General features: G+C 45.3%; 1 protein-coding gene across 1 annotated transcript in view; it reads right to left on the bottom strand.

The window, feature by feature from the left end:
• Positions 1 to 20,904, bottom strand: part of SYT8 (synaptotagmin 8) — a 29,923-nt gene extending 9,019 nt beyond the window's left edge. Inside the window, exons 1-7 of the mRNA XM_090034926.1 lie at positions 20,831 to 20,904; positions 19,783 to 19,894; positions 10,550 to 10,681; positions 4,941 to 5,098; positions 2,559 to 2,654; positions 2,001 to 2,168; positions 985 to 1,152 (exon numbers count right to left, since the gene is read on the bottom strand). Coding sequence (XP_089891052.1) covers positions 985 to 1,152; positions 2,001 to 2,168; positions 2,559 to 2,654; positions 4,941 to 5,098; positions 10,550 to 10,664 — 705 coding nt within the window. The 5' untranslated portion in view covers positions 10,665 to 10,681; positions 19,783 to 19,894; positions 20,831 to 20,904. The remainder of the gene's footprint in view (positions 1 to 984; positions 1,153 to 2,000; positions 2,169 to 2,558; positions 2,655 to 4,940; positions 5,099 to 10,549; positions 10,682 to 19,782; positions 19,895 to 20,830) is intronic.
• Positions 20,905 to 24,717: the final 3,813 nt, after the last annotated feature.

Genomic DNA, 24,717 nt, shown 5'->3' with positions numbered 1-24,717 from the left:
CTGGTAAGTGATATGCCTCATTGATGTTATTTACACATTAGTAACATATTTATTTTGTAACTGTAAGTACAAAAGACATATAATTGAAGCAACTAACCCACAAAGCATGAAATTTGGAGTGGATACTAGATTTCAATCTTCAGTATTTGCAATTCACCCTATGCTGGTTTACATCATCCAAATAGAGATCACAATTTCATGTGAGTTATATCATATTGCCCGCTCTTGTGATTTTATCTCATGGGTATGTGAAATTTCCATTTTCATTACAACAACCCTTGTAAATTAATATTTTAGCTCTGCTGGTTAGAGAGGAACCATGAAAATGTGTGTCTTGAAGGGTCAACAAAAATAGAGGATAAATAAAGACTGTGAGTTTTATTAAAAAAAAGAAGAACCAATGCTAGGTTCTTGTTAAATCAATTTTATCACTTTGGCAGTCTGACTCGTGACTTCACAATGCTGAGAGTTAGCCATACTCTTTATGTAACTAACCAATTCAGCTGAAGTTGCAACTGATCTAGTTTCACAGTCAAACAGATTCTCACCATTTACCGTTAGGGAATACTCCAGATAAAATGTACTTCCCCTGCTTCTTTGGGGAAAGAGTGAGCTAATTGGTCCATGCTCCACAGATGCAGCCAGCCATAAAGTAGTCCATTATCCTTATCAGGTCTTAGTACCCGTTTTGGCTAGTGGGTTGAGGACAGGGCCCTTTCTACTTCCGGTCCCCTCTGCTCAAGGCAAGGAATCCCAAGTGAATAGCCCCTTTTTTTTGGAACAGTAATCTGAGCCGAACCAGCAGGCAAACCTAGCTTCTTTGCACAGTTAAGTAAGGGCTATGCTAATTTAGCCTAGCAGGAATAGCCCAGTGGAAGCAGTGGGACCATGCTTTCGGGGTAGATCCCCAGGATGGTTTGCCAAGAGTCTAGTTTCTCCCAACGTGTTGCACCTTCTCCCCTAGGGTTTGCCTTGGATAATGACCTCAGTCTTACTGGCAGTGACGAGTTCATTCCACTGCTCAATGACGTGCTGCAGGTCAACATTACTGAGAGGCAACCGGACCTCGCCAATGATGTCATGTCTGGCAAAGCGGTTGAAGTCATACACCTGCATCACCAGGGTGGACTCAGACATTTCAGCCTGAGGAATCTGTAAGGGAAGATGAGAAAAAAAATTAAGTAGTGTGTAACAGTGTTCCCACTATGCTCTTCTATTACAGCCTGGTCTCATGAGTTTGAACCAATGCCATTAAAATAGAGCCTCCCTCACATCGCAGCTGCTCCCCTGCTCCTGCTCCTGCATACCGCAGTCAGGTAGTCTTGAAGGTGCCCTGCCTTCTGCCAGAGTGAAAGGAGCTCAGCATCAGGATTTCCAATATACTCTTCTACTGGTCCTCACTCTTCCCCTGGAGGTCAACCGTAATGATGGGCACTTTGCTTCTGTAATCTTTTGCATCTCACCCTTTGTTGTTCCCCTTTTCCTCACTGACTCAACTGAAAGAATTTAGTCTGGCACAGCAATATTTGGCCAAGAGAAGACTTTGATCCTGCCAATGTGTCCCTGGTGTACTACATGGAGAACAAAGTTCCTGGGCTCCAGGAAAAGCACAAATCCAGGCTTCACATAGGGAAAGGAGTAAGCAGATTGGACTTAAGTCTAACATCCTTTTCATGCCTGTTTTCTTCATTTTAAGAGTCCCTAGAGAAGAGAAAGGACACGGACCTTTTGTCTCCTCCTCCCCCCACCCCTTTTGGCCTTTCCTCAGCTCCAGAGTAGAAGAAAGTTGAAGAAAGTAGAAGAAAGTTGCTGGATGTGCAGGAGTCAAGCTCACTAACTCAAGATCAGGTCCTCATGCTTCTCACTGCATTTGACTTTGCTTACCTCCATGCCACACTCCAGACCTGCACCATTCAGGATGAGCCCAAAGTGCCTGATCTGTGATGACCAGTGGTATCCTCAACAGTAGTGTCTATCTTATGGTTGGCAGCATTTCTTACCTGGAAGGTGAAGCTTTCGTTGAAGACAGGATTTAACGTCTTGCGGTAAACCTTGGTTTCATACTTCTTCTTGATATCAGATGTTAGGTAGACAATTACATATGGGTCAGAGGTCCCCCCACTGTCCATAGCCTTTAAATCAGCTGCTTGCTTCACTCCAACCTTCATCTTAAAAATATCAACATGCAAGATTATCCCAAGTGAGGAGAAAGACACTACTCCCATGTGCTTCCTTCCCAGGTAGAGCCAAATACCACATGGGGACCCTGATGCCTAGCTGAAAGACTGGCATCAAACTAGTGCCTTCAGCAGGAATGGCAGGTCTAGGGGAGGATTTCTTCCCGTGTGCCATGTGTACATAGGGGAGAGTCAATCTGTTGGATGACCACAACTGGGATGGGATCTGAAGTGGCCAAGGAAAAGAGGTTTAGAGCTGGCTCTGACAGAAGAGGGCCTGGAGAATGGGGACAAGAGTGGTAGGATATTGAGAGGAAGGTTACATCAGCCTGTGAACCTGGCCATGAATTTCCTGCCACTGCCAGTAGCACCAAGTCCTACCTCTTGGCTGCGGAAGTTATACTCCAAGGAATACTGCAGCCTTCCTCGCTTCTCATCCTCCAGACCACTCTCCAGATCATCCATATCTGGCTGTACCTAGAACAAGAAAGCAGCAACAGGTTTTCAAAATAAGTGTGTTCAGAGAGGTTCAAGATCGGTATCTCTGAGATGTTTCCATGGCCAGAAACTACAGTTAATGAGGCAGCCCTCTAACCATGTCACTGTCTTCCAGACCAGATGTCACCAGCCCAAGTTGCTTGCTCCATCTCAAAAAGATTAGGGTTACCAGGCCTCAGCTGCTTAGCAGTGACTGCCTTTATGTGCACACTGTTACCCATAAGCAGAAAATAAGTTGTGGTAACTTTCCCCTATTTCAATGAGGGCTGATCTACAGTGGATCAGCTTCCACATCCCACAAGATAAGTCTATGCCCATGTCAGTGTGCAACAGGTGACACATAGTAAAAGTCCACTCCCTTTACCCATGCAGCAGATTCTTGTAACAGGGAACAAGAGGTTCCTGTTTTTTCAAGGAGAGAGCTTAGGAGGCCAAGCTTGCTGTGTGGGGCAGGCAGCTGGGCGAAGGCCAGCTGCTAGAAAGCAAGCAGGCCAGAGACAATGGGGACAGGGACAACCCTGGAGCTAGCTGCACTGTAGTAAGCAGCCAAAGGGCAGATCTCCAGGTAGCTAGAGAGTAAAGGCTGCTGCAGAAGAGGGCAGGCTGGCCATTAAGAAAAAGGGGAAAGCCCTGTGTGTGGCTGAAAAGCCAAATAACAGGAAGGGGTGGTGCTTTAGGGCACATAAGCCCAGTGCCTAAAGCAAAGTGGGTAGTCTGGCCTTGCATGCTGCAGGGAGAGGTGCTCCTAGGGAGAGAGGCTGCAGAAAAAAGATTTCAAGCACTCACGCTCCCTGAGAAAGCTGGAAAGAGAGAGCTAAGGGGAGAGTATGGCATTGACCCAGAGTGGGGGGTGAATTTTAGTTTGGAAATGGATTGATTGTACTTGTGTTTAAGTTTAATTAGAGGAATGGATTGTGGCTGTGGGGAAGGATGGAGACCATGGAGGGGCACCTGGTGGTGCACTCCATGTTAGTAGCCTAGCTTGGGGTCAGGGACCCAGAGGCCTGAGGGCTGGAGATAGCTCAAAGCTGAGAGGGTTGAGGCCTGCATAGTGGAACTGGAGCCCAGAAGGGGCCGCAACCAAGTCAGGTCCAGGGGCACAAGACAAGCAGAGGCTGGGAGGGTTAAAGCCTGAGTTGAGGGGCTGAAGCCTGACAGGGGCAGAAGCCAGAACAGGACCACAGGCACAGAGACAGGTTAAAACCAAATGAGCCAAGGACCTGGTGGGCTGACACACAAACAGCGCCAGAGGAGCTGGAGAAATTAATCTGAAGGAACTCTTATGAGGCATGCTATGGCTATGGGGACAGTGGAGGCCACCATTTGATTTGTGCCCCTAAGGAGACTTCTGCCCTAAAGCACGGATAGGGCCAGAAGGGCCATGATTTAGCACCTGGAGGGCAAGACTGGTGCCAGCCAGGCACGAGGAATTGTGAAGTGAACTGTGGCTCGCTCCAGGCCCCTGGAGGCAGCCTCCCTAAATACTATAATTTCTATCTAGGCGAGGCAGAAAGGGAAGGGTGCCCTGCAGCCAGAGTGGGGCAAAAGTAACTTGACCACTAGGGAGTGTCACAGCCACCCCTGGGGGCCAGGTCCTGCTACAGCTGTTCCTGTCCTAAGCTGATGATGTTAACTTATCTATACTGTACTGCCAGGCCTGACATATTACAGACCCGGAAGCAAACACAACCTTGTTTTTAAACTTATGCTTTAAGACCATGGTTTAATGAAAGGATCTCCATTGCAATCTGGGAATGCAAGTCTGAGGACTGGCCACGCTGAAAGGTACTAAGAAATAAGATTTTAAAAAGGCTCCACTGATAAGCCCCAGTAGGTCCAAAAAGGCCATTGATGCTGCTAAAAGATATACTCCTATATGATGCTCCTATACAGAGCAAACATAGGCCTGTCTGGTATTCGCTGCTTCCATGCTCAGATCTTCCTGGACTTCTGTTTTTCAACCTGTTTAGTTTGAAGTGCATGCAAATGAGGAACTGGTGACTCTGGTTATCAAACCACAGGCAGAGCCTGGGAAGTTATCCATATCTGTCTCTCTCAGTATATTTTCATTCTGGCTTGCAGCATGTTCTTCCAGTCCAGCCTTGGGTTCTTTCTTAGCAGAAACCACCCCAATTTATGCCAATGGCAGAGCCCCCTCCATCCCGGCTCCTCAACACAGTGCCCACCCAAGAGAACCAGATGCCTCTGAGGAATGTATCTATCAGCTGTGGAGCAGGATGGTGGGAGGTACAGGAAGGTACATACCAAGCTGGCTGTGGTGGACCCATTGAAGTTAACCAAGTTGAGCTTCTCCTTCTTCTTGCGTTTCTTTTTGCAACAGCAGCACTTGATGATGCAGATGAGAATGAGGATGAGAACAAGGCCCGCTGTGACCACAATGGCAATGAGAGCCCATTTGGGTACTATTGCAACATTTTGGAAAGAGAGAGAAGCAAAAAGGGTTACGTTGCTTCTTCACAGAATCATAGAGAAGTAGGGCTGGAAGGGACCTCCAGAAGTCATCCAGTCGAACCCCCTGCCTGAGGTAGGATCATCCCTATCCAAACCACCTTCTACAAATCCATAATCTAAACTATTTGTAAAACTACTGTCAACCATGATGCAACATAAGACATAACACCCTTACCTGTTGCAGGTAAAGTAGGGGAACCATGGCAGCCAATGTCCTGGTTCTATCAAAGGTTTGTTAGCATACACTGAAAAGATCCCAGGTAGAGGGCCACTGCCCCTCTAGAGAGGAAGGCAAAAATGCCCATAGTCCATTTTTAGGGAGAGTCTATTAAAACAGTCCCTGGTATGCAAGTGAGAAGGTTTGTAGGACTCCTGGGTGCTTATTTTAATCTCCTGATTTTAGGCAAGTCCTTTAGGTCAGGGGTCAGCAAACCATAGCCCATGGAGCTAGTAGGGTATTCAGCAGTATCAAGGGCTTTGTTCATGTCATGACTGATGGCAGAGAGTAGAGTGGACAGCAGCAGGTGGGTCCTAGCACCAGCCTGCATTCTCCCTGAGCTGGCCCGCTGCCAGAAAACATTGCTGACCTCTGCCTTTAGACCGCAACAATCAGCCAAATACCTCTGGATATGGGCACCCATCTAAATGTGACTTGGTTTCCAGAGATGCTAAGCTCCTGCCATTACCTCTGGAGTACTTCAGGGGTTGCAGTTGATAAGCATGTCTGAAAATCAGGCCACACTCGCTGAGATGATGGAATTTAGAGTTGTCTAACACTAGACATTGCTATTTGAGAAAGCTGGCTTCATCCCCCATGACAAAGATCCCCAGCTGTCAGTGTGATAATAATATTCCCCTATCTCATAAGATTGGAGTCAGTGTTAATTTGCGTATGTCTATGTAGTGCTTTGATACCTCTCACTTTCTTCAGCGGTACCATAAAGAGCCATATGGTCTGTATAAGTTGATGTGAAATAGAGGTAGCTGGGCAAGAACACTGACTAAAATTGTCAGTGCAATCTAAGGAATTTAGGTACAGGTCTCCAATTGATTTAAGTGGGAGACCTTTATCTAAATCTGCCAGGCCTCTAAATCTCAGTTTCTGGCTAGGTTAGTAATATGGGCCATTGGGAGAAGGAACCCTAGCAGGTCCCTTCATGTGCCACACAAGAGAAATGACACATGGTAAGGGATTGAGGAATATGGCAACCCATGGTAGCAAACATTCCCTGTCATCACAAATGACAAGTTCTCTTGATTAGTGGAACTTGAATGATGGGTTCTTTTGAAGACATAGGACCCAGTGCTTCTATCTGGAGAAATAATGCAAGATTAAGAAACAATCAGCATCATCTCAAAGCAAGCTAATATTTAGATAATCATGCTGTGAAAGAGCCCCGGCCCCAGACAGCCCCGGGGCTAACAAGGCCAGTTGGAGCGCGCCCGGAAAATGCCGGCAGCGGCGGGACATGGGGCGCGATAGCGGTGGTGTGGCCGGACCTGGGGCGAGAGCGTGCCCCAATTGCCGAGTGGGTTCGGCTCGGGAGGCGAGCCCCGCGCTGTGCCTCGAGGCAGGAGCCCTAATTACCTTCCCCAGGTGTGCCAGGGGGCTGGCAGGCTCAAAAGTGGCGCCGGCGCAGTGGAACGGGAGACCAGAAGAGCTGGGGAAGGAGTGGCTCCCCAGTGGAAGCTCGACGCGGCGGAGGACTGCTGACCCGCGTCCTGCGAGAGTGTTCTGGAGCAAGGGTAGGGCCCTGCAGGGGCAAAACACGAGGGGCAAAAGGTCCCGAGGGCCATTGAACGGATTGTGAAGGCTGGGGGTGGGGAAGCTTCCCATCCCAGCCCCAGGCTGTGTGGCCGGTAGCTGGAAGCAGCCGGGGGCGGACCCCGGCCGCAGAGTACTGGGCAGGAGGCAGAGCCCAGGCGGGAGCAGAGTGCTCTAGCCTCAGACGGCGAACCCCAACAGGGGAACGAAGGCCCCTGAGGAGGCGAACGGGACTCAAAGGAACCCGGGGCCAGCCCCGGCCGGGAGCTGGCGGAGCGGCTCACAGGTCACTAACTTTACGTTTGCTCTCGAGGAGTTACCCCCCCCAGCAGAGGAGAGGTGGGCAACCCAGACTTGTATATGGAGGCCCAGGCGAGGGTGTAGGGGAGGTAGGAGCCCTCAAGGACCTAGGACTGGACCGGACGGGAGGTCCCGCTTTCGGACGTGCACGCGCCAGCGGAATTCACTGAACCAAAGAACATCAAAGTCGTGGCAGGCGGACCTGGTGAGAGCATACCCAGAGCAGGGCCACATCTGGAGAGTGAGGCAACAACCATCCACGGACACCCGCACCACCGCCATTGCTGTCGGACCCGTGGACACATGCATGGTTCTGCCTTGAAGACTGGCTTTATCTAGCTCTCCTATTTGCGATAAGTTTTAGCTTGCAGTTCTGTGGAACTGACCCTGAAACTCTCTGCCTGGCTGCAGAAACAAGCTGCAAAATACTTAAGTTAAGCTTCTGGCCTTTATAGTTTAAAACACGAGTGTCAAAGATCTGGCTGGCACAGTCCCGCCGTCTGGTCCCCATTGCTGCCCCTGGGTCTGTGTTTACCCACACTGGACCAGCCCTATGTGCAGGGCCCAGGACACACTCAGTATGTGGAACCCATGCTACATGTGACTCCTATTTTGGCCAGTCTAAGATCTACACCATAGGCAGGGTCCTCCCCCTCACTAGTCTGGGGTGCTGCATGCAGCATAGGTTCCACACCAGCTGGAGCAGGTATTACATTAGGCACAGTCCTGGACCAGGCAGGTCAGGGGGAGTATGCGGTGTGGATCCTGGACCAGCAGGAATGGGCATCATGTACACTGAATCTTGTATGGGGGGCAAGGAGGGGGAAGAGGTCCATGCCCCCCATTTAGCCCATGGACTAGCCCCATGTCATACACGCAGCCTGCAGGACAATGTGAGGTTGAAACCCCTAGTTTCACACAATAACAATGCAGAGGCCACAAACTGAACATAACAGCAATTCTTTGCAGACTCAGGGAGGCCAGGATGTCTGAAACAATTTCTTAGACAGGTGCAATCCACTGCATCCAGCCATCCCAATAGGCTGCTTAATGGGAAACCTAATGACAACAACATATTTATCTTTTTCCTACCAGATTTTTGTAGCAGAAACTCACATATGCCACCATCCCCAAATGAATGCTGTGTTGATGGCATATGCCTTTGTTTATTTGATTTGGTTAAAGCTACCTATATTTTTTTAATGTATCAGAAGCTGCCACAAGAGTGCAGCAGAAATCAGGAAGCTGGGCACAGAATTTAGAGCCACCCTGCTTGCAAAGCTTACAGGGCCTTGCTTGTACCCTACAGCAGAACCCAGCCTGCAACTGTGGAGCTGCCAAGTGGTACCACTGTCCCTTCCTAAATATTTTCTGCTTTTCCATTTCTCCTTCCCTTGGACACTGAGCCTCTGAGAGCCACCCTCCAGCGTTGGGCAGAGTTGAGACAAAACTATCACATAGAAGCACCTTCTGAGTCCACCTTTAAGTAGTGTTTGAAGGTCACAGGAGGGAGGTGCTATGGGCACTATGTATCAGTTGGCCCTGAGGTTCAGAGGCATGGTCTCAGTCTGTAGTGAATACTTTCCCACCCCCTAGTTGCTTCTATTGCGGGCAGATCATTACAAGGAACTGGGGGCTATCTAGATTTATCCCCTGGAGCCCCACTTGAGGGCAGCCACGTGAAATGAGGGGCTTTGTACTAGTGGCAGAGAAGAGGCACTTGTCAAGATCCATTCCCAGTACTGCCAGCACAGCACCTTCAAAAATACTATCGGGTCCAGGAGTGGATCGTGAGAGAAAGTGGTGTAGTTGCACTCCTCCCCACACCCACACACTTTGATTCCTATTCCACCCAAATTTTAAAATAAAAGGCCTGGTTGGGGCAGCTGCATTTCTATTCAGGCAGTGCTGAGAGAGTCAACTGACTTCATGGCTCATCTTCTTCCTGATTCCTGCTATTCTCTCCACTCCACAGATATTAACAATCCTCTATCCTTTTTGATGGTCTTTATGTTCCACTATTCAAACTATCCTTTCTTTTTTGATGTTGCTGTCTGTTAGCCATTTCTAATGATGTCTCTCATCTATTTCAGAGCCCTTCAGACTGTTTTTAGCTCTATCTAAAAACCTTAACTTAGGTGTAGTAACATTAATGCAGGTGTAGAAATGGCTGACACTAAAGTTTTGTTGGCACCATCAAGACTCTTGGGAAGAATAGGTTTTGTCTTATGAAAAAGATATGTACATTTAACTATAATGACTGTAGGACTAATGATGCAGTATCTTTTGACTATTTTTTGCCTAGCTTCTTGTGTTTTTTAAAAAACTTTATGTATAATCCAGCAAATTAGTACATATTCCAATAGTTTGTTTTTACTCTGACCTTAAACTGAATAATATAATGCTAGCCCCTCTAGCATATTTCTTATCTAAACAAGATAAACCAGCTAGTTTATCTTTAACTAGAGAACAATATGTGTTGTGTTATATGTGATGATCTGCACCCCACTTTTTAAAATCCTAGATCTGCCCATGATCAGGCCATCATGAATCAGGTAACCCATGGGAATTTCAAGAAGTCATACACATGGAATTCCTTTTTAATTCACTGTCTGGTTTCTTAGCCTTTCAAGCTTCTCTTTGGCACCATGAAGGGTGCAAATTTACTTTCCTTTTTCACATGAAACTCCAAATTCATCTCATCCTCTGACTCCCACAGCTGGGGCTTCAGGAAGAGTCCATAAAGTCAGAAGATTTGCAATAATATTGCAAGTAATGGTAATGTTACCTTCATTTTCTTATAAGGTTCTCTCATGTCTTCCCTATGCTAAATAGTCCTGGGCTTTGCAGTCACTCCTTATATAGAAGCTTTTTTGCATGTTGAATCAGATTCACCACCTGTCTCTGAATCCTCTTCTATTTTTGCTGTATGCCGGCACTAAACAGAGCATTTCAGGCCAGGGTGTACAGATTAGTATGAATGGAATTGTTATATTTTTAGTGCTTTTCGCCATCCCCTGACTCTTACCTCCCCCTCCCCCAGTATTATATGGGATTTTTTTTATTTCTGCCTTTGCTGTTATGTTATTAGAGCACTTGGAAACAGTTTGAAACAGGTGGCTTGAACAGAAACACCAAAAGCAGACCAAAAAACCCCACCCCTTTCAACTCAGAGCAGATGCAGAACATTAGAGAAACCTGTTAGACCCAAATCTAGGATAACAACAAGAGAGGTTGGCCCATAAATACCACAATAAGCATGCCATTAGCACTTTTTCATTCTTCTGAGTGACCAACCCAGTATTTGTGCCCACTGTGCCACCTTGAATTTACTCACATGGTATTTCATTAATAATGCCTTCAATGAAGCTGGGCTGAGCAGTAGTGGCTCCTGTAGAGTTAGTAGGAACAGGAGAGGTAATCATGCTGCTTGAACTGGTTTTACTAGCCATGACTACGTGCAGGTGGCCTGAGGAATCAAACAAAACAATGAGAAATTAATTTCCTTTGCACAATGTACACTTTCCTGCTGTATCCAACCCAGGCCTCCAATACAGCCAAAACAAATAACACATGTAGTTTGTGTTTGGCCTCTATAGTGATATGTTAATGTGCAGTATGTTATTCAGTGTCTTATATAGGGTTCTAGATATGGTATGATTCTTACTAAACAACTTGGACTCAAACTGAGTGGAAGCCTGTTGACTTGTGTTTGTCACTGATAGCCGTTTTCTTTCATAAAGAAAAATTATGATACCCTGTATTAACATGGACAGTTTGTTCCTTTGGAAAAGAAGCTGGGAAGGTGTCAAAGGGAATAAAAACTCCACTTCCCTTCAGTTTTCCTGCAGCTCACACTCCCCAGATTAAGGTAGAGCTTGAATATAAAGCAGAATAGCTATTTCTAGTTAAACTTCTTATGTGGACACTTTCACAAGTTACAAAAGATGCTATATTTTGAAACATCCTTATCTGATACCTCATGCAATAAGGGCCGTATAGGTCATGCAATCAGGACAGCACAGCAATTTTCACTTCTGTCTGCACCTTTTTATTTTAAAATAGGGATGCTTTATTCCATAGAAGTTTGATCCACTTTAAAGAAGGAGGTATTTTTTTATCCTGGGGCAAGTGCACCCACAGAGGGAATTAATCAGGAATAGCTAATCTGGAATAATATCAGAATAAACAAATCCTCAGACACTAAATCCAATCCCTAATCAGTGTGTTAGAATATACCATCTTCATTATCATCCTATACAGGCTCAGGGAACAAGAAGCAGTGAGTATATTACTTCTGTTGTATTACATCATGGCATGTTAGAGCTCCTACCACTGAGTTGGCAACTCATAGCATAGCATCTACTGCTAGACCATTAATCACTGAGACATAATCATGTTAGCTCTACTCGCAGACAGCATTGGCTCAGGGAGCCTCCAGCACTAATGCAACACAGCTACATGACCTTTGGGACACTAGAGCATGGAAAGGGAAGAGGAAATACAAGTCAAGTCCACCATGACCTTCCAGGAGCCATCCATCATTCTTTCTTTCCCCCTCACAATCAACTGGGAGTGAGAGTAAATAAGAAGAAAGGCTGAGGGTATGTGTGTGAGAAATTTAATAAGGGGATGAGACTGTGATCCTGTGACTCAATTTGGTGAGTAGTTGCTAGTTGTCCTACTGACCAGAATTATTTTTATTTGTAATATGGAAGCATGAAGACATTCCTGGGCCCATCATGTGGGACAGTCTCCTTACACATCATAAAAGGTAGTCCTTGGCACAAAGAGTTTCCTCTCTAAAGAGATAAGACAGGGAACAGACCTCAGCTCTCCCAACCCCTTGCTCGACACATATGCACTGTCTCTTCGCTGAATCAGCCATGCAAATAACTGCTTAATTGTGCAAAGAGGTCATATGTTGACCCATACTGCCCAAGCAAGAAGTAAATGGAGTGTGGTGGGGGCAGAAATAACTATGTTAGAGTGCCAGTCGGACCTTCTGAGTGTATCCTAGTGGGCAGGGAACAGGATTAGCATTCAGAAGACTTAGGTCCAATTCTTGGTTCTACCATGGGTTTGGTGGGTGATATTTCATAGATTTCATAGATGTTAGCGCTGGAAGGGACCTCAGGAGATCATTGGGTCCAGCCCCCTGCCCAAAAGGCAGGAAGTCAGATAGGGTCAAAGGATTCCAGCAAGATAAGCATCCAAATGTTTCTTAAAAGTGTCCAGAGTAGGTGCTTGCATCACCTCTGGGGGGTGTCTATTTCAGGCCTCGGGGCCTTGGACAGTAAAGAAGCTTTTCCTTATATCCAGCCTAAAACAGTCTTGCAGGAGTTTGTGACCGTTGGACCTTGTCATCCCGTGGGGCGCTCTGGTGAACAGGCGTTCCCCCAGATCCTGATGCACACCCCTTATGTACTTATAGGCTGCTATGAAGTCACCCCTGAGCCTACGCTTCTCTAGGTTGAAGAGTCCCCTAGCTTGCAGCCTGTCTTCATAAGGCCTGTTCTCTTGCCCTCTGATCATGTGCGTGGCTGTCCTCTGGACTCTTTCAAGCTTCTCCATGTCCTTCTTGAATTGGATGCAGTACTCCAGCTGCAGCCTCACCAATGCCGAGTACAGCAGGAGGATGACATCCTGGGTTTTGCTTGAGATGCATCGGTAGACACAAGCCAGAGTTTTTTTCGCTTTGACAGCATCGGTGGTTTATGTTCATTTTGTGGTCAATCATGACCCCCCAAGTCTCTTTCAGTCATGGTGCTAGCGAGTGTATCGCTGCTGAGGCTATAGATGTGATATGGGGGGTTTTTTCCCATGAGGTGAAGCATTTCTCCGTATTGAATGCTATCAGATTTTCATCCACCCACCTTGCAAGCCTATCAAGGTCAGCCTGGATCACCAGCCTATCCTCAAGCATATACAATCTTCCTCCGAGTTCGGTGTTGTTAGCAAATGTAGCCAGTCTGCTTCTGACACCAGTGTCCAGATCGTTTATGAAGACATTAAAGAGTACAGGTCTGAGAATGGAGCCTTGGGGGACGCCACTGGTCACTGAGTGCCGTGTTGAGTTGGTTCCATCAACTACTACTCTCTGGGTCTCACCTCAGCCAAGTCGCTTCCTTTTTCTGTGCCTCAGTTCCCCTTTAGGGACGTGGAGCAGTGGTATTAACCTCCTTTGCAAAGCACTTTGAAATCTACTGATGAATAGACTGAGGTGGTTTTATTATGTCTGCACAATAGGCAAGGACCTTCCCTCAGAGTAGGCATGTTGGCTGCTGGCCATTCAATAATCAAGGCAATGCAGGAGAAGCACCTCCCAAGGAATTGTATCCATAAATGCTGGGCCAGATTGGTATGACAAACACTGCAAAGTATAAGCCTATTTACCTTGGCTCCCAGCAGCCACTCAAATTGAATGCGAGTGTGTCTCTGTTTAATTAGCAAATGCAACTGAATATTGTCTGCCACACTCTGCTACTCAGCACAGGGACAAGTAACATGCACAGCCTCATCTTAATGAGAAATTACCTTTACACTTCCCTTAGCTGAGCTTTTGTTAAGAATATTTCATAATGGTAATAAATGCACACAGAACTATTGTGTCTTCAAAGCGATTCACAAACCTTAACTAATGATTTCATTACATTCAAGGCTATTATTATTTTAATTTCAGTATAATAATTCCTAGAGGGCCCAAAGGAATACAAAGCCCTATTATGTTAGGCATTGTATAGACATATATTAAGAGCCAGTCCCTGCCCTTGTGTCTGATCCAAAGCCCATTGAAGTTAGTGAGAATGTTTTCATTAACTATAATAGGCTTTGGATTATACCCCCAAAGAGCACAGGCAGACAAAGGAACTATTTTTATCCCCATGTTACAGAAGGGGAACATAAACAGAGAGAGATTGAGTGATTTTCCAATGATTGCCTTGGAAGTCTGTGGCAGAGATCTAGAGATCCTGCCCTGAGCAGGGAGCTGGACTAGATGACCTCATGAGGTTCCTTCCATACCCTACTTTCCTATGATCTAGGCCTAGTTTTTCAACCCTAAGATCATCCTCCCTCATAACATTAATGACTGTGAAATGAAACAATGTGCAAGTGTCGTACTGTAGTTCTGAGATGATATATTCCCGCCCCCTACTCCTCAGGCCCATACTGTTCTGATTGGACATTTATCTGGGATCTCTCTGATTTCTGATCCATGCTTCATTGGCTTGTCCCACTGCCAGAGCTAGAGAAATCCACATGGGCTCTGCTGCCTGGTTGTACATCCAAACAGAGTTGTCGCCTGCTTGTGGTTGTGCCTGCTGTAAGCACTGCCTCCATGTTTTTCAGATAGAGATTCACTCACTCTTCATAGTGCTAGAGCAGTTGGGAAACGAAGCACCGAAAGCAGATGAGAGACAGTTTAGGATAGGAAATGAAGAGAGAAAATGTGTGCAGTGAAGACTGCAAGGGACATTTAGGCAGAAAGAGGGGAAGATGGGAGATAGGTAGGAAACTGGTGATTGATACCTTTGATCATTCCAAAAGTGCCATCCAATCACAAATATTTTGCTGCTGAACAAGTTTGATGTGCATAGGCAGGACCAAATCTGAAGTCTGCTGGCTCCAACATTGCTATTATTTTCCACATTGCCCAAGTCCTCTAAAAATACTATTATCTCAGGAGCATGCTTGCTCCGGCAAACGCATCATTTTATGCCCAGCAGGTCACTCAGGAATGCTAGTCAGCCCAGAAGGTGTGTGCATACTCAGATTAATGTTTTGGTGTGTGTACACACAAAGGTGGAGAACAGGTATGATCAGCATCTCCTTCCCACTGATTGCTAATTGCATGGCAACGCTCCTGATTTATCAGCTGTTGCTAGAGGGCAGCAGCAAATACCCTGAAGGCACCTCCTGAGGGAGACTCCCTGGCAGTTTAATTATTTAACAATGCAGAGACCTGGCTTTTGATACTGTTCCCCTCCCAATTTCTTCTCTAGCCCACAGACTCCATTAACCCCCATGGACCAGATCCTCAAGTTGTATTAAGCAGCATAGGCCCATGAAAGCAGGGCTCAGCAGGTATAAGCTCTTATCTTTTCTTTAGCTGTATGGAATTTGTATTACTATGATGTACAGAAAACCTGTCTCCCATGCTTGTTGATGAAAGCAAACGACCCCCCCCCATCCAGTTAAGACACTGCCAACTGGTTCACCAAGTCTTTTTTTCATAAAAGAGAAACAATGGCAAACAGCCTGCAAGCAGATTAAAGAACTGCCAAGAGTATGTGAGATTGACAATGGCTGTAATTCCCCTTTTGCCTTCAGGCACAGGCATGAATGAGTCAGTGACTAGCAAATGTAGAGCCACCTTGCACCCTCCAGAGTAGGAAGGTGGCTGAGATGGTTTCTATGGAGCTGCTTCCTGTTTATCCCATTCTGTTTATATATTTGTAGCACTTGTGATCTAACAACAGATAATACTAAGAGTGCCATCTGAAAGGAAGACTTTCCAAATGGTCCAAGGGTCAACCTTTCCTAGCCCGTCCGCCCCCTTCCCCCAGAACGGGCCAAATTCCTGGAGTCCAAGCCATGTACTCTACTTTGCTTGGAAAACCTTCAGAGAACAACCATAGGATCCAGTAATCACACTCTCAAAGGTTAAGATAAAACAGATAGGGTGGTAAGTGTGCTTCTTGAGCCACCACCATATCAAGAAAGGTTGTCACTCTCCCTGACTAAGTCTGGTCCTAGGGAAAGAAGTGACTCAGACCACCAAGGCTATACCACCCTGGCCTGCCAGATGCCTACAGAAACTCTTCAGTATGAGGTACTAGGCAAAGCAAACAGCACAGTATCATAGGATAGTAGGGCTGGAAGGGACCTCAGAAGGTCATCTAGCCTAACCCCCAAAATCTGTCATTACAACACTGAAGATCACACAGGCTGAAGAGTAAACATCCTTTTCTTCTTACTTTGTTACTGGGCAAGGACACCCCTTCTTCCCCCATTATTACTTCTCTCACACACACTTTTGAGGTAGAATGCATGTGTCTGAACTGTTAGCAGAGATGAATAAAGTTATGCCAACAAGAAGCCAGCCATGAATGTCCCAACTCTTAATCTAAGTCAGTGCTACAGTAGATCACATCATGCCATCCAGGCTTCTAAAAGCACATTAGCAGAACCACTCTAAAAGGAGAGAAACAGCACTGCTGACCAGTCTGTGTCAAAATTAGGAAAATTAGGTCATGAAGACAGCCAGCAGAATAACTCACTAAGGATAAGGATATAATAACTCTAAAGAAGTCTGGTTTCCCCTTCAGGGGTAAGACCCCTTTAAGTTGTGCAGAAAGTTAGGAAATGGACTTCGTATGACTACCATCTGTTTCAGTTTGATGATGTGATCTATTGATGACTAAATTAAATTTCACTCCTATTTCATTCACTTCCTGTCTCCATGCCAACCTTAACCTTAATTTAATAACTACGTCGCTTAATTTGTAGTTTAACAGAAGCCAGTAATCAGCCTTAGCAAGAAGTCAAAATGATTTTGCTTTCTTGTTTACTAATTTCTAATAAAACCTCAAAACAGCAAAAATCCAGTTTTTCTTTCAAAACTACAACTGCACAAGTACAATGGTAATTTAGCTAAGAGACACTAGGCTTAGTTTTATAAGTTCTTCTCTTTGTCCCCCTCATTAGCATGGCATCATCAAAGCAAATGGCAAGAATTCTGACCTGTACAGGGACAGATCATCAGCATGACATTCATTTGAACAGTGCTGTGCAAATTAGCACCAGAAGAGAGCCAGTGCCTATGTGATATACATTATGAGTTGTATGACCGTATTCTGTTCAGTTATTCACATGCAGCCCTATTGAAATCAAGATGTGTTCATTTAACAGACAGGGTTTTGCCTTTGTGCAGACTGTTCACTTTCCTGAATTCCCATTCAAATAAAAAAAGGAAAAAAAATCATAGACACATTTTACTTCCCTGTGCTCTCTCCTTAAGCTTTAAACCCCAGGAGCCCAGTTCTCCTATGATATGCGAATAGCCACCACTGACTTCAGTCAGTTACTTCCATCAGCTAATAGAAGTATTTTCCCTAGTGTTTTGCACTGAATTATTATCGAACACTTCTGTAAGAGAAAGCTAACAGAGATTCTGCTCTCCTAATTACAGCCTGTACCATGATCAGGTAGCAGTAAGTCTTCAGGATTTATGAGGTACCAGTACACCCTTCTATCTTGCTTAAATGAAATTGGAGTGGGGAGAAAGGTATCTCTGCATCTGGGAGAAACTAATACCCAGTTGCGACCATCTGCTTTTGCTGCAGCATTTCCAGCAGTGTTTCACAGCAGACCACATGGAAGTCAAGTGTGGGAGCCAAGCAGGCCACAATGGAAGCCACATGGAAACAGGCTCATTTCAGCAATGGGGGAAGAACTTTTTCTACCTAGGCCATCAGAGTGGATTCCAGATTCACACTGAGGGGTACCCACCAAAACCTCAGGTCCCTCACATAGTGCAGGTGCAGGTAGGTATGAAGGAAGGGGCTGCTCTCCCTCTCCAAACCAGAGTGCAAAGTGACGGACCTTCTGAACAACTTACACTGTACCTGATCCTCTGCCTGCGTAAATCAGTGTAGATCTCTGATGGACCTTCACAGAGCTATGCTGGCTTAGACTAGCAGTAGGTCTGGCTTAGAGGTAGCATCTGCTAACCTATCTAAGCAGGAGAATGGCAAGTTTGAGCAAAGAAGCATCAACCCAACAAGGATGATTCCTTCCTATATGAAAAATATACCAGCTTGTAGCTAGGTAGCAGCCACTCAAAAAGTAACTTGAGATGGCTGGATGTTGCAGAGTATGATCTGCCCTTATCATTATTTCAACTCCTTTCAGAAGAAGTTGCAAACCTTTCTTTTTTATCAAATGAGTATATGGGCTGGTTGGGTAATTCTGATTCAGCAGATATATGATCAGTTGTCAGCTCTATCACAGACTTCCTGTGTGATCTTAGGTAAGTCACACAATTTCTGCACCTCTGATGCAGACACAATCATTCTCCCACCAGTTATCAGATTTCTGTTTAGATTCTAGACTCTGTAGGACTGGATCAGTCTCATCTTTTGTGACTGTACAGCACCTTTAACTACTGGGTCTGAATCTCACCTGGGGCCTCTGGAATACAAATAATTAACAGTGATGGTGGAATAAATGCTTGTGTACCAGACACCATTAAGCAAGTAGTTCAGAATATAGAGCTCTCGGACTGAAATCCATAATTCTGCATATTTGCACAGGACAGGAATATAGCAGGTTGGTGGTTTGTCCAGTCAGAAAATTGTGAATTTGAAGGCTGAATATCTGCTACAGAACCATTCATGAATGGGCTATAGAACAAAACATCCTGGGAGTAATTGCTCAGTGAACCAGTGTAATAATGAATAAACTGAAGAAATTTGCAATTTGTTCACAGACACTTCACAATGGGGAAAGGAGAGGAAATAAATAATAGATGATGACTTCTTTTCCAAGCTGCTCTAGTGACTGCAGTGTGTCTGCTAGGCTGTGCACTGTGTTATGGCCTAATGAAGCAGATCCCATCACAAAATTAGCTAAATCAAGCCCAGTTCACCATCACGGGATTTAATTTTCCATGTAAAGCCCTCCACTCTTATGCACCTGCCAACTGATTTGTGCCATTCTGGCAATACAAAACAGCTTTAGTACTAGTTTCATGGGCCCCTGAGTGATCTCTCCTGCCTACAGGGGATGTTCAGGTGAACAAACTACCACAGCCATTCCTACACGGTTCCCTAACTCTTCGGCAGGTGAAAGTAGGGGAAGGAAGATTTCTAGGTGCTGGAAAAATATTAGTGCCGTGGTCAGATGACATAAAGCAAACGTCAAGTGGCTTATTTGAGCTGTGAGTCTCTTTGCACTCGTTCCCCACTTCCTGATTTGTGTGCTGTGTACCACTGACCAGCCCAGAATATTTACACTGACTAGGCCAGATCTACCTGCAGTAAAATACCGTGTAGCTCCAATCTGTAATGATGTTGATTTACAGTAGCATGTGGCCCCATTGCATTTAAAATACTGAGTGAAACAGAGCATTGTGCCACACCAAATATTCTTAAGTATTCCCCAGAATGACCAATCATATAGTCCTTCACTATTATTTATTGGGTGGATATGCCACCCTACCCCAATAAAGGCTCAGGGCATCTTACTATAGAAACCAAGTAAAATATTGCAATAAGGAAGTACAGTGAAACAACCCTCCCCAAAACCCCTCTAAATTCCAAAGCATACCTTACTGCTCCCCCTGCTGCTGATCAATAAGGTAGTGTTTCCCTCCCATCCCAGGCAAACACACCTTGCTTTCTAATGCACATTTCTTGTCTCCCACATTAGCCTTTACCAAATGTGCAATTCCCTAATCCTGGAGGTGGCGGGTGTTTGGGATGGAACCTTCAAAAGCAAAATCCTATCAACTCAACATGGATGCTCCACATTTTTCACTGAAGTCAGAATTAGAACCAACCTTCTTACCCAAAAATGCCTTCCCCTGGCCCTCGGCAGAGTCTTCTGCACTGAGTAGCTGTTGCCTTTCCTACGCAAGAGAGGTCTGTAGTTCAGCAGGGTTTTCCCTGCTGTACATTGTCTGTATGGGATGATCAGAACAGCGAGCATTACGTTAGCAGGCACTAGTTGTATTCATAGATTTCATAGACATTAGGGCTGGAAGAGACCTCACAAGATCATTGGGTCCAGCCCCCCACCCCAGGGGCAGGAAGTCAGCGAGGGTCAAAGGATCCCAGCAAGATAAGAGTCCAAATGTGACTTCAGAGTCATTTCACCTCTGTACCTCCTCAACTCACCTCTTCTACTCCACTGTGCAATGCATTTGATTGGAGACAGAACTAACAGAAAGAACATTTTTCTGACCTCCATGTTGGGCAGTAAACAACTCAGCTTATCCCACAGCTTGCTGTGACAGAGCTAAAGCTAACAAAACTCCACAGCTGCCAAGAAGTCCCTCAAGCTATCCCCTAATGCAGTTGGTTCTCAACCGTTTTTTGACCCAAGGTATGCCTGAATAGACTTGAGGCACCCCTCAGTTACTGCCAGCTCTTAGTTTTAACTCTTTTTTTTTTTACTTCAGAAAAATAGCAGAACCGTTTTTGTATTGTAGAGAATGCAGAAAGACCACCCCTATGGATTTCTATTTGAAATCTCTGGGTTCATCTTGTGAATCATGTTTGCAAATATTTTGTGCTGCAAATTTGAAAAGATCTCAAGGCACCCCAAGTTACAGCACCCTGGTTGGGAATCACTGCCCTAATGGATAGGAAACAAGAATACAAATGAGTTACACAAGCCCCAGGGCACAGGGCCAATCACATGGGATAAAGGTTGGCTTTATTCTGGGATATCAAAGGAGACAGACACCCATTATCACTTAAGGAGATGCATCAGAGCTCATGGCCAGACTCCAGCTACTGTTTGGATAAAATTCAACACTCAAAGTGGAATCTGGCTTGTCATGTTGTACCGCATAAGCAATTTGGGGCTCTATAAGGGGAAGGAAACTACTTACCTGTTTCCAGCTTCTTGTCTTCCCACCTCAGTGGTAGATAACCCCGCTCTCCCTGACTGTAGGGTCTCCTCTCCCTACCTCTGAACCCGAAAAGAGAATATTATCATGGGGGACTCCAGTCTACAGTGGTGGTGCAGCTAGCAGTGGGGATCAGCTCCTTTCCCTCTACAGTAGAGCCCAAACAGGAAATTCTTCTTTATTAGCTGAGAAACCAAACTGATTGGAACAGCTATGGGAGGCCCCACCTTTAAACTATTCACCTGCACACACACAAAAAAGGCAGCAGCAACTGAGGGAACTCCCAGTTGCACCAGGAAGCAAAAATAAAAATAAAAATCAGGCACTGTGTATGGGGACAAGCTACCAGGTTTAAGAAGCTGGAAGCCACATGTCTCTTTACTGTGCTGTTTGCATCACGGACATCTAAAGTAGGAAGCTTAATTTAATTCACTATGTAATGCTCCTCCCAACCATGTAACACTCCTTCTACCCATCTACTCTGTACTTCTACTCTGTATATCCAACTCCTTTGCCTTCTGTGACAGTGCTTGCTACGTGCTTCTTCTCACCGGAATTTTTTTTTTTTTTTTTTTTGGCAGGGGGGTGGGATTATTGGCAGCAGCCCTGCAGTCAGTATTAGTCCGCAATTCCTTCTGCTGGAAGAAGTTGGAACTGTGGTAAATTTTGGGCTGAATTCCTATATTGATTGTTGATGGGAGCCTGACTGTGGGCCAGATCTGTCTTGTCTCCCTGATCCATTCACTTTGCACAAAAAGGGACAGCAAGATGAGTCCAGTGTGGAAGCTTATTCCTTCAGGACTTTCCTTAGAAAAGCAACATGTGCTCACAATTAGCTTTTTCTTTTTAAATCCCCTTTTCTGAGTCAAGGTTAAGGGTGTGGAGTTTGATCATACTTTTAAGGTGTTGCACTCCTCAGGTCTGATACTATCAGAATCAGTTCATCTGATCCTCCTTGTCCTTCTGCTGCCACACAAACTTACTCGCAAAGCTCATAAATATACTGAGCAAAATGCAACAGCAGCAGCAGCAACAACAAAATACAATGACCTCGTATCACATCAGACTTACGCATTATCTTAAAGGAGGGCGTTTCCTTCCTCTGTCAACTTTATTCTGTATATCAAATGACAAATGCCTCACTGAATTGTATAGTGTTAGAGAAAACAGCCTATTGCAAACTGGACTCTAATCATTAACTCTATATCATAATAACCATGGAGTTCACTAAAACTTTGGACAGCAAGTTATCAGGTAGGATGTAGAAAATTTCACAGCAGCAAACCTGCTGAAGGTTTTCCCCTACTTCAGGGATGCTATGGGCAGAACAGTTGTGTCCCAAGTTTAGATATGTTTTCCTGGCCCAAACAGAGTAAGTCAAGCTGATGTGATGGTTCTCTGTCATGTCCTGCAACAGGCTTGAGCTATGAATTTCAGAGCTTGTTGTCTCCCCTTCCCTCTGGTTCTCACTGCTACACATTTCCATTTTCACAGACCTGCATTTCGCATATTGGCTTATCAAAGAAGCCAATTATGAGCACAGTCTGGCTTGTGTAAACCTGTGCTCCAGCTTTGTCCCCTTTTGTATGCAAGGACAACACCTGTCTGTGTGCAGTCCAGTGTTTCAGACTCCTGAATACTAGACTGCCAGTAAATGTGTTGTCACAGAAACTACACAAAGTGCCGTTACCAAGGGCTGAAATGAGGATGGAAAAATCACCTCTAGAAAGGACCAGCTACAGCCACTGAACCTCCCTATGTTTTAGATTCAGGGTAAATATCACTCAGGACCCAAGGCCTTCTCTTGGCAGTTCACCAAACAGCTAATAGCTTGCCGGATTGGCCCATTTTTAAGTAAGTTTGGTATCTTTGCATCTTATACCATCTTCATTGGTGTGCCTCTTAGTAAATCACAAGATATGGCCCTATATGTACCACAGGAAAAGCTTCCTGAGACTCAAGACATGTTGTACGTAGAAGTAAATGTCTAATTGAGTTTATTTCACATACACAGATCCACAGAAGTTTAGGGCTGAAAGGGACCTTGTGAGATTATCAGCTGCAGCCCCCCTGCTCTAAGGCAGGAAAAACTGCTGGGGTCAAATAACCCCAGCAAGGTGTGCGTTCAGTCTCTTTCTGAAGATCTCCAGAGTAAGTGCCTGCACCACCCCTGCTGGGAGTCTGTCCCAGAGTCTGGTCACATGAACTGTGAAGAAGTTTTTTCCTATATCCAGTCTGAAACCTTCTTCTAGGAGTTTATGACCATTGCTCCTGGTTTTTCCCTGGCATGCTTTGGTGAGTAGTTGTTTGCTTAGTTCTTGATGCTCTCCCCTGATATATTTGTAAACTGTCACCAAATCCCCCGAAAGTCTTCTCTTTTCTAAGCTGAAGAGTCCCATATCTGTCAGCTTTTCCTCACATCCCTTACTCTTCAGGCCTCTAATCTTATGAGTGGCTCTTATCTGGACTCTCTCAAGTTTCTCCACTTCCTTCTTGAAGTGCGGTGCCCAGAACCGGATGTAGTACTCTGGCTGCAGCCTCACCAGTGCTGAGTAGAGTGAGAGAATAACTTCCTTACGTTTTGCTTGAGATGCCTCAGTTGATGCATGCCAGCGTTGTTTGCTCTGCTAACTGTAGCATCACACTGGTGGCTCATATTAATTTTTTGGTCAGTTATGACCTCCAGGTCCCTTTTGGACATGGTGCTAGCATCATCTCCCTGGCTCCACCATGACACCATTGGACTTCCATCATACTAATCTTGAAAGTCATCATCCCCAGGCCAAGCGAGAGAAAGAAAGTCAGCTCGCATTGCCACCTACCCCAGTTTTGATAAAAACCTAAACAGACTTTGGACTCCAGTTCTTCCCATCTTCTTCTCCCTTCTATCTCATTTCTCTTCCCCACCAAACTTCTTCACTTTTCTGTCTTTCACCTTTTGTCTATCATGGCACCAAGTTTTGCAATACCATTGTGAGCTTCTAACAAAAAACACAAATAAAAGCAATGTCATACCAGGATCAGTGTAGAGGGACCCAGGCCAAGTGGCTACACTGGGGTGAGGCCCGGGTGCTACATGCTCAATGAGTGTCTACGTCCCTTGTTTTTGTAGCTTTCCTGCCAGGACTTGGTATAACTAAAGAAGATGTCAGAAGGTGGTACCTGATAATTTAGGGTTCATTGAGATGGTGTGTGCCACCTTGTCTTCTGTGGGTCTCCACCCTCCCTACACCTCACCCCTTTCCACTCAAATGTTCTGTCAGTTATCAGAGTAGGCGCCTGGTCTCACTAGGCATCTGGCTTTGGTTGCTAGGCGGAAGGGTCAGTGATGAAAGGAAGTGTTGTCCTGCAGGCTTGCCGCTTTTCCTCTGGACAGGCTGCGAGTCCACTGCTTGCGGATCATACCAGCAGTCAATGGCCCAGTAAGTGTGGGGCTTGGTTGGGTCTCTGCTACAGTCATGCTGCATAAAAGTTTGTCAGGTCTTGATCAGGTACTTGATTAGATCACATGCTGGGCCTGTGCCTCTCCAAAAGAGAGGTTGCAATGGAAAAAAAAATCAGCACCAGAAATAGAAACAGCATTTTCTATTTTTGCTGTTCTTTCCTGTCTGCTTTTATATGGCTCTCATTTTGTCTTAAAAGACTACAGACTCTAACTGTAAAAATGGCAACATGAACAGTTCCAAACAATCTAAATTCAATTTTCTTTGTTTGGTTGGTGTCATTTTTAATTTCATCTGAAAGATTGTCTAAGTATTTCTCCATAAAAGGCTTCATACAACTAAGGGAGCAGGAATAACATTTGTAACAATGAAAGCCTTACTTAATACTGCAATATTTTGAGCAATTTAACTAATTTGCCTTACTTT

The sequence above is a fragment of the Crocodylus siamensis genome, chromosome 2, assembly GCF_052110815.1.
Source record: "Crocodylus siamensis isolate JL-2025a chromosome 2, ASM5211081v1, whole genome shotgun sequence".
NCBI lineage: Eukaryota > Metazoa > Chordata > Crocodylia > Crocodylidae > Crocodylus > Crocodylus siamensis.
Note: the sequence above shows the minus strand (reverse complement) of the source record. Positions and strands in the feature narration are given on the sequence as shown.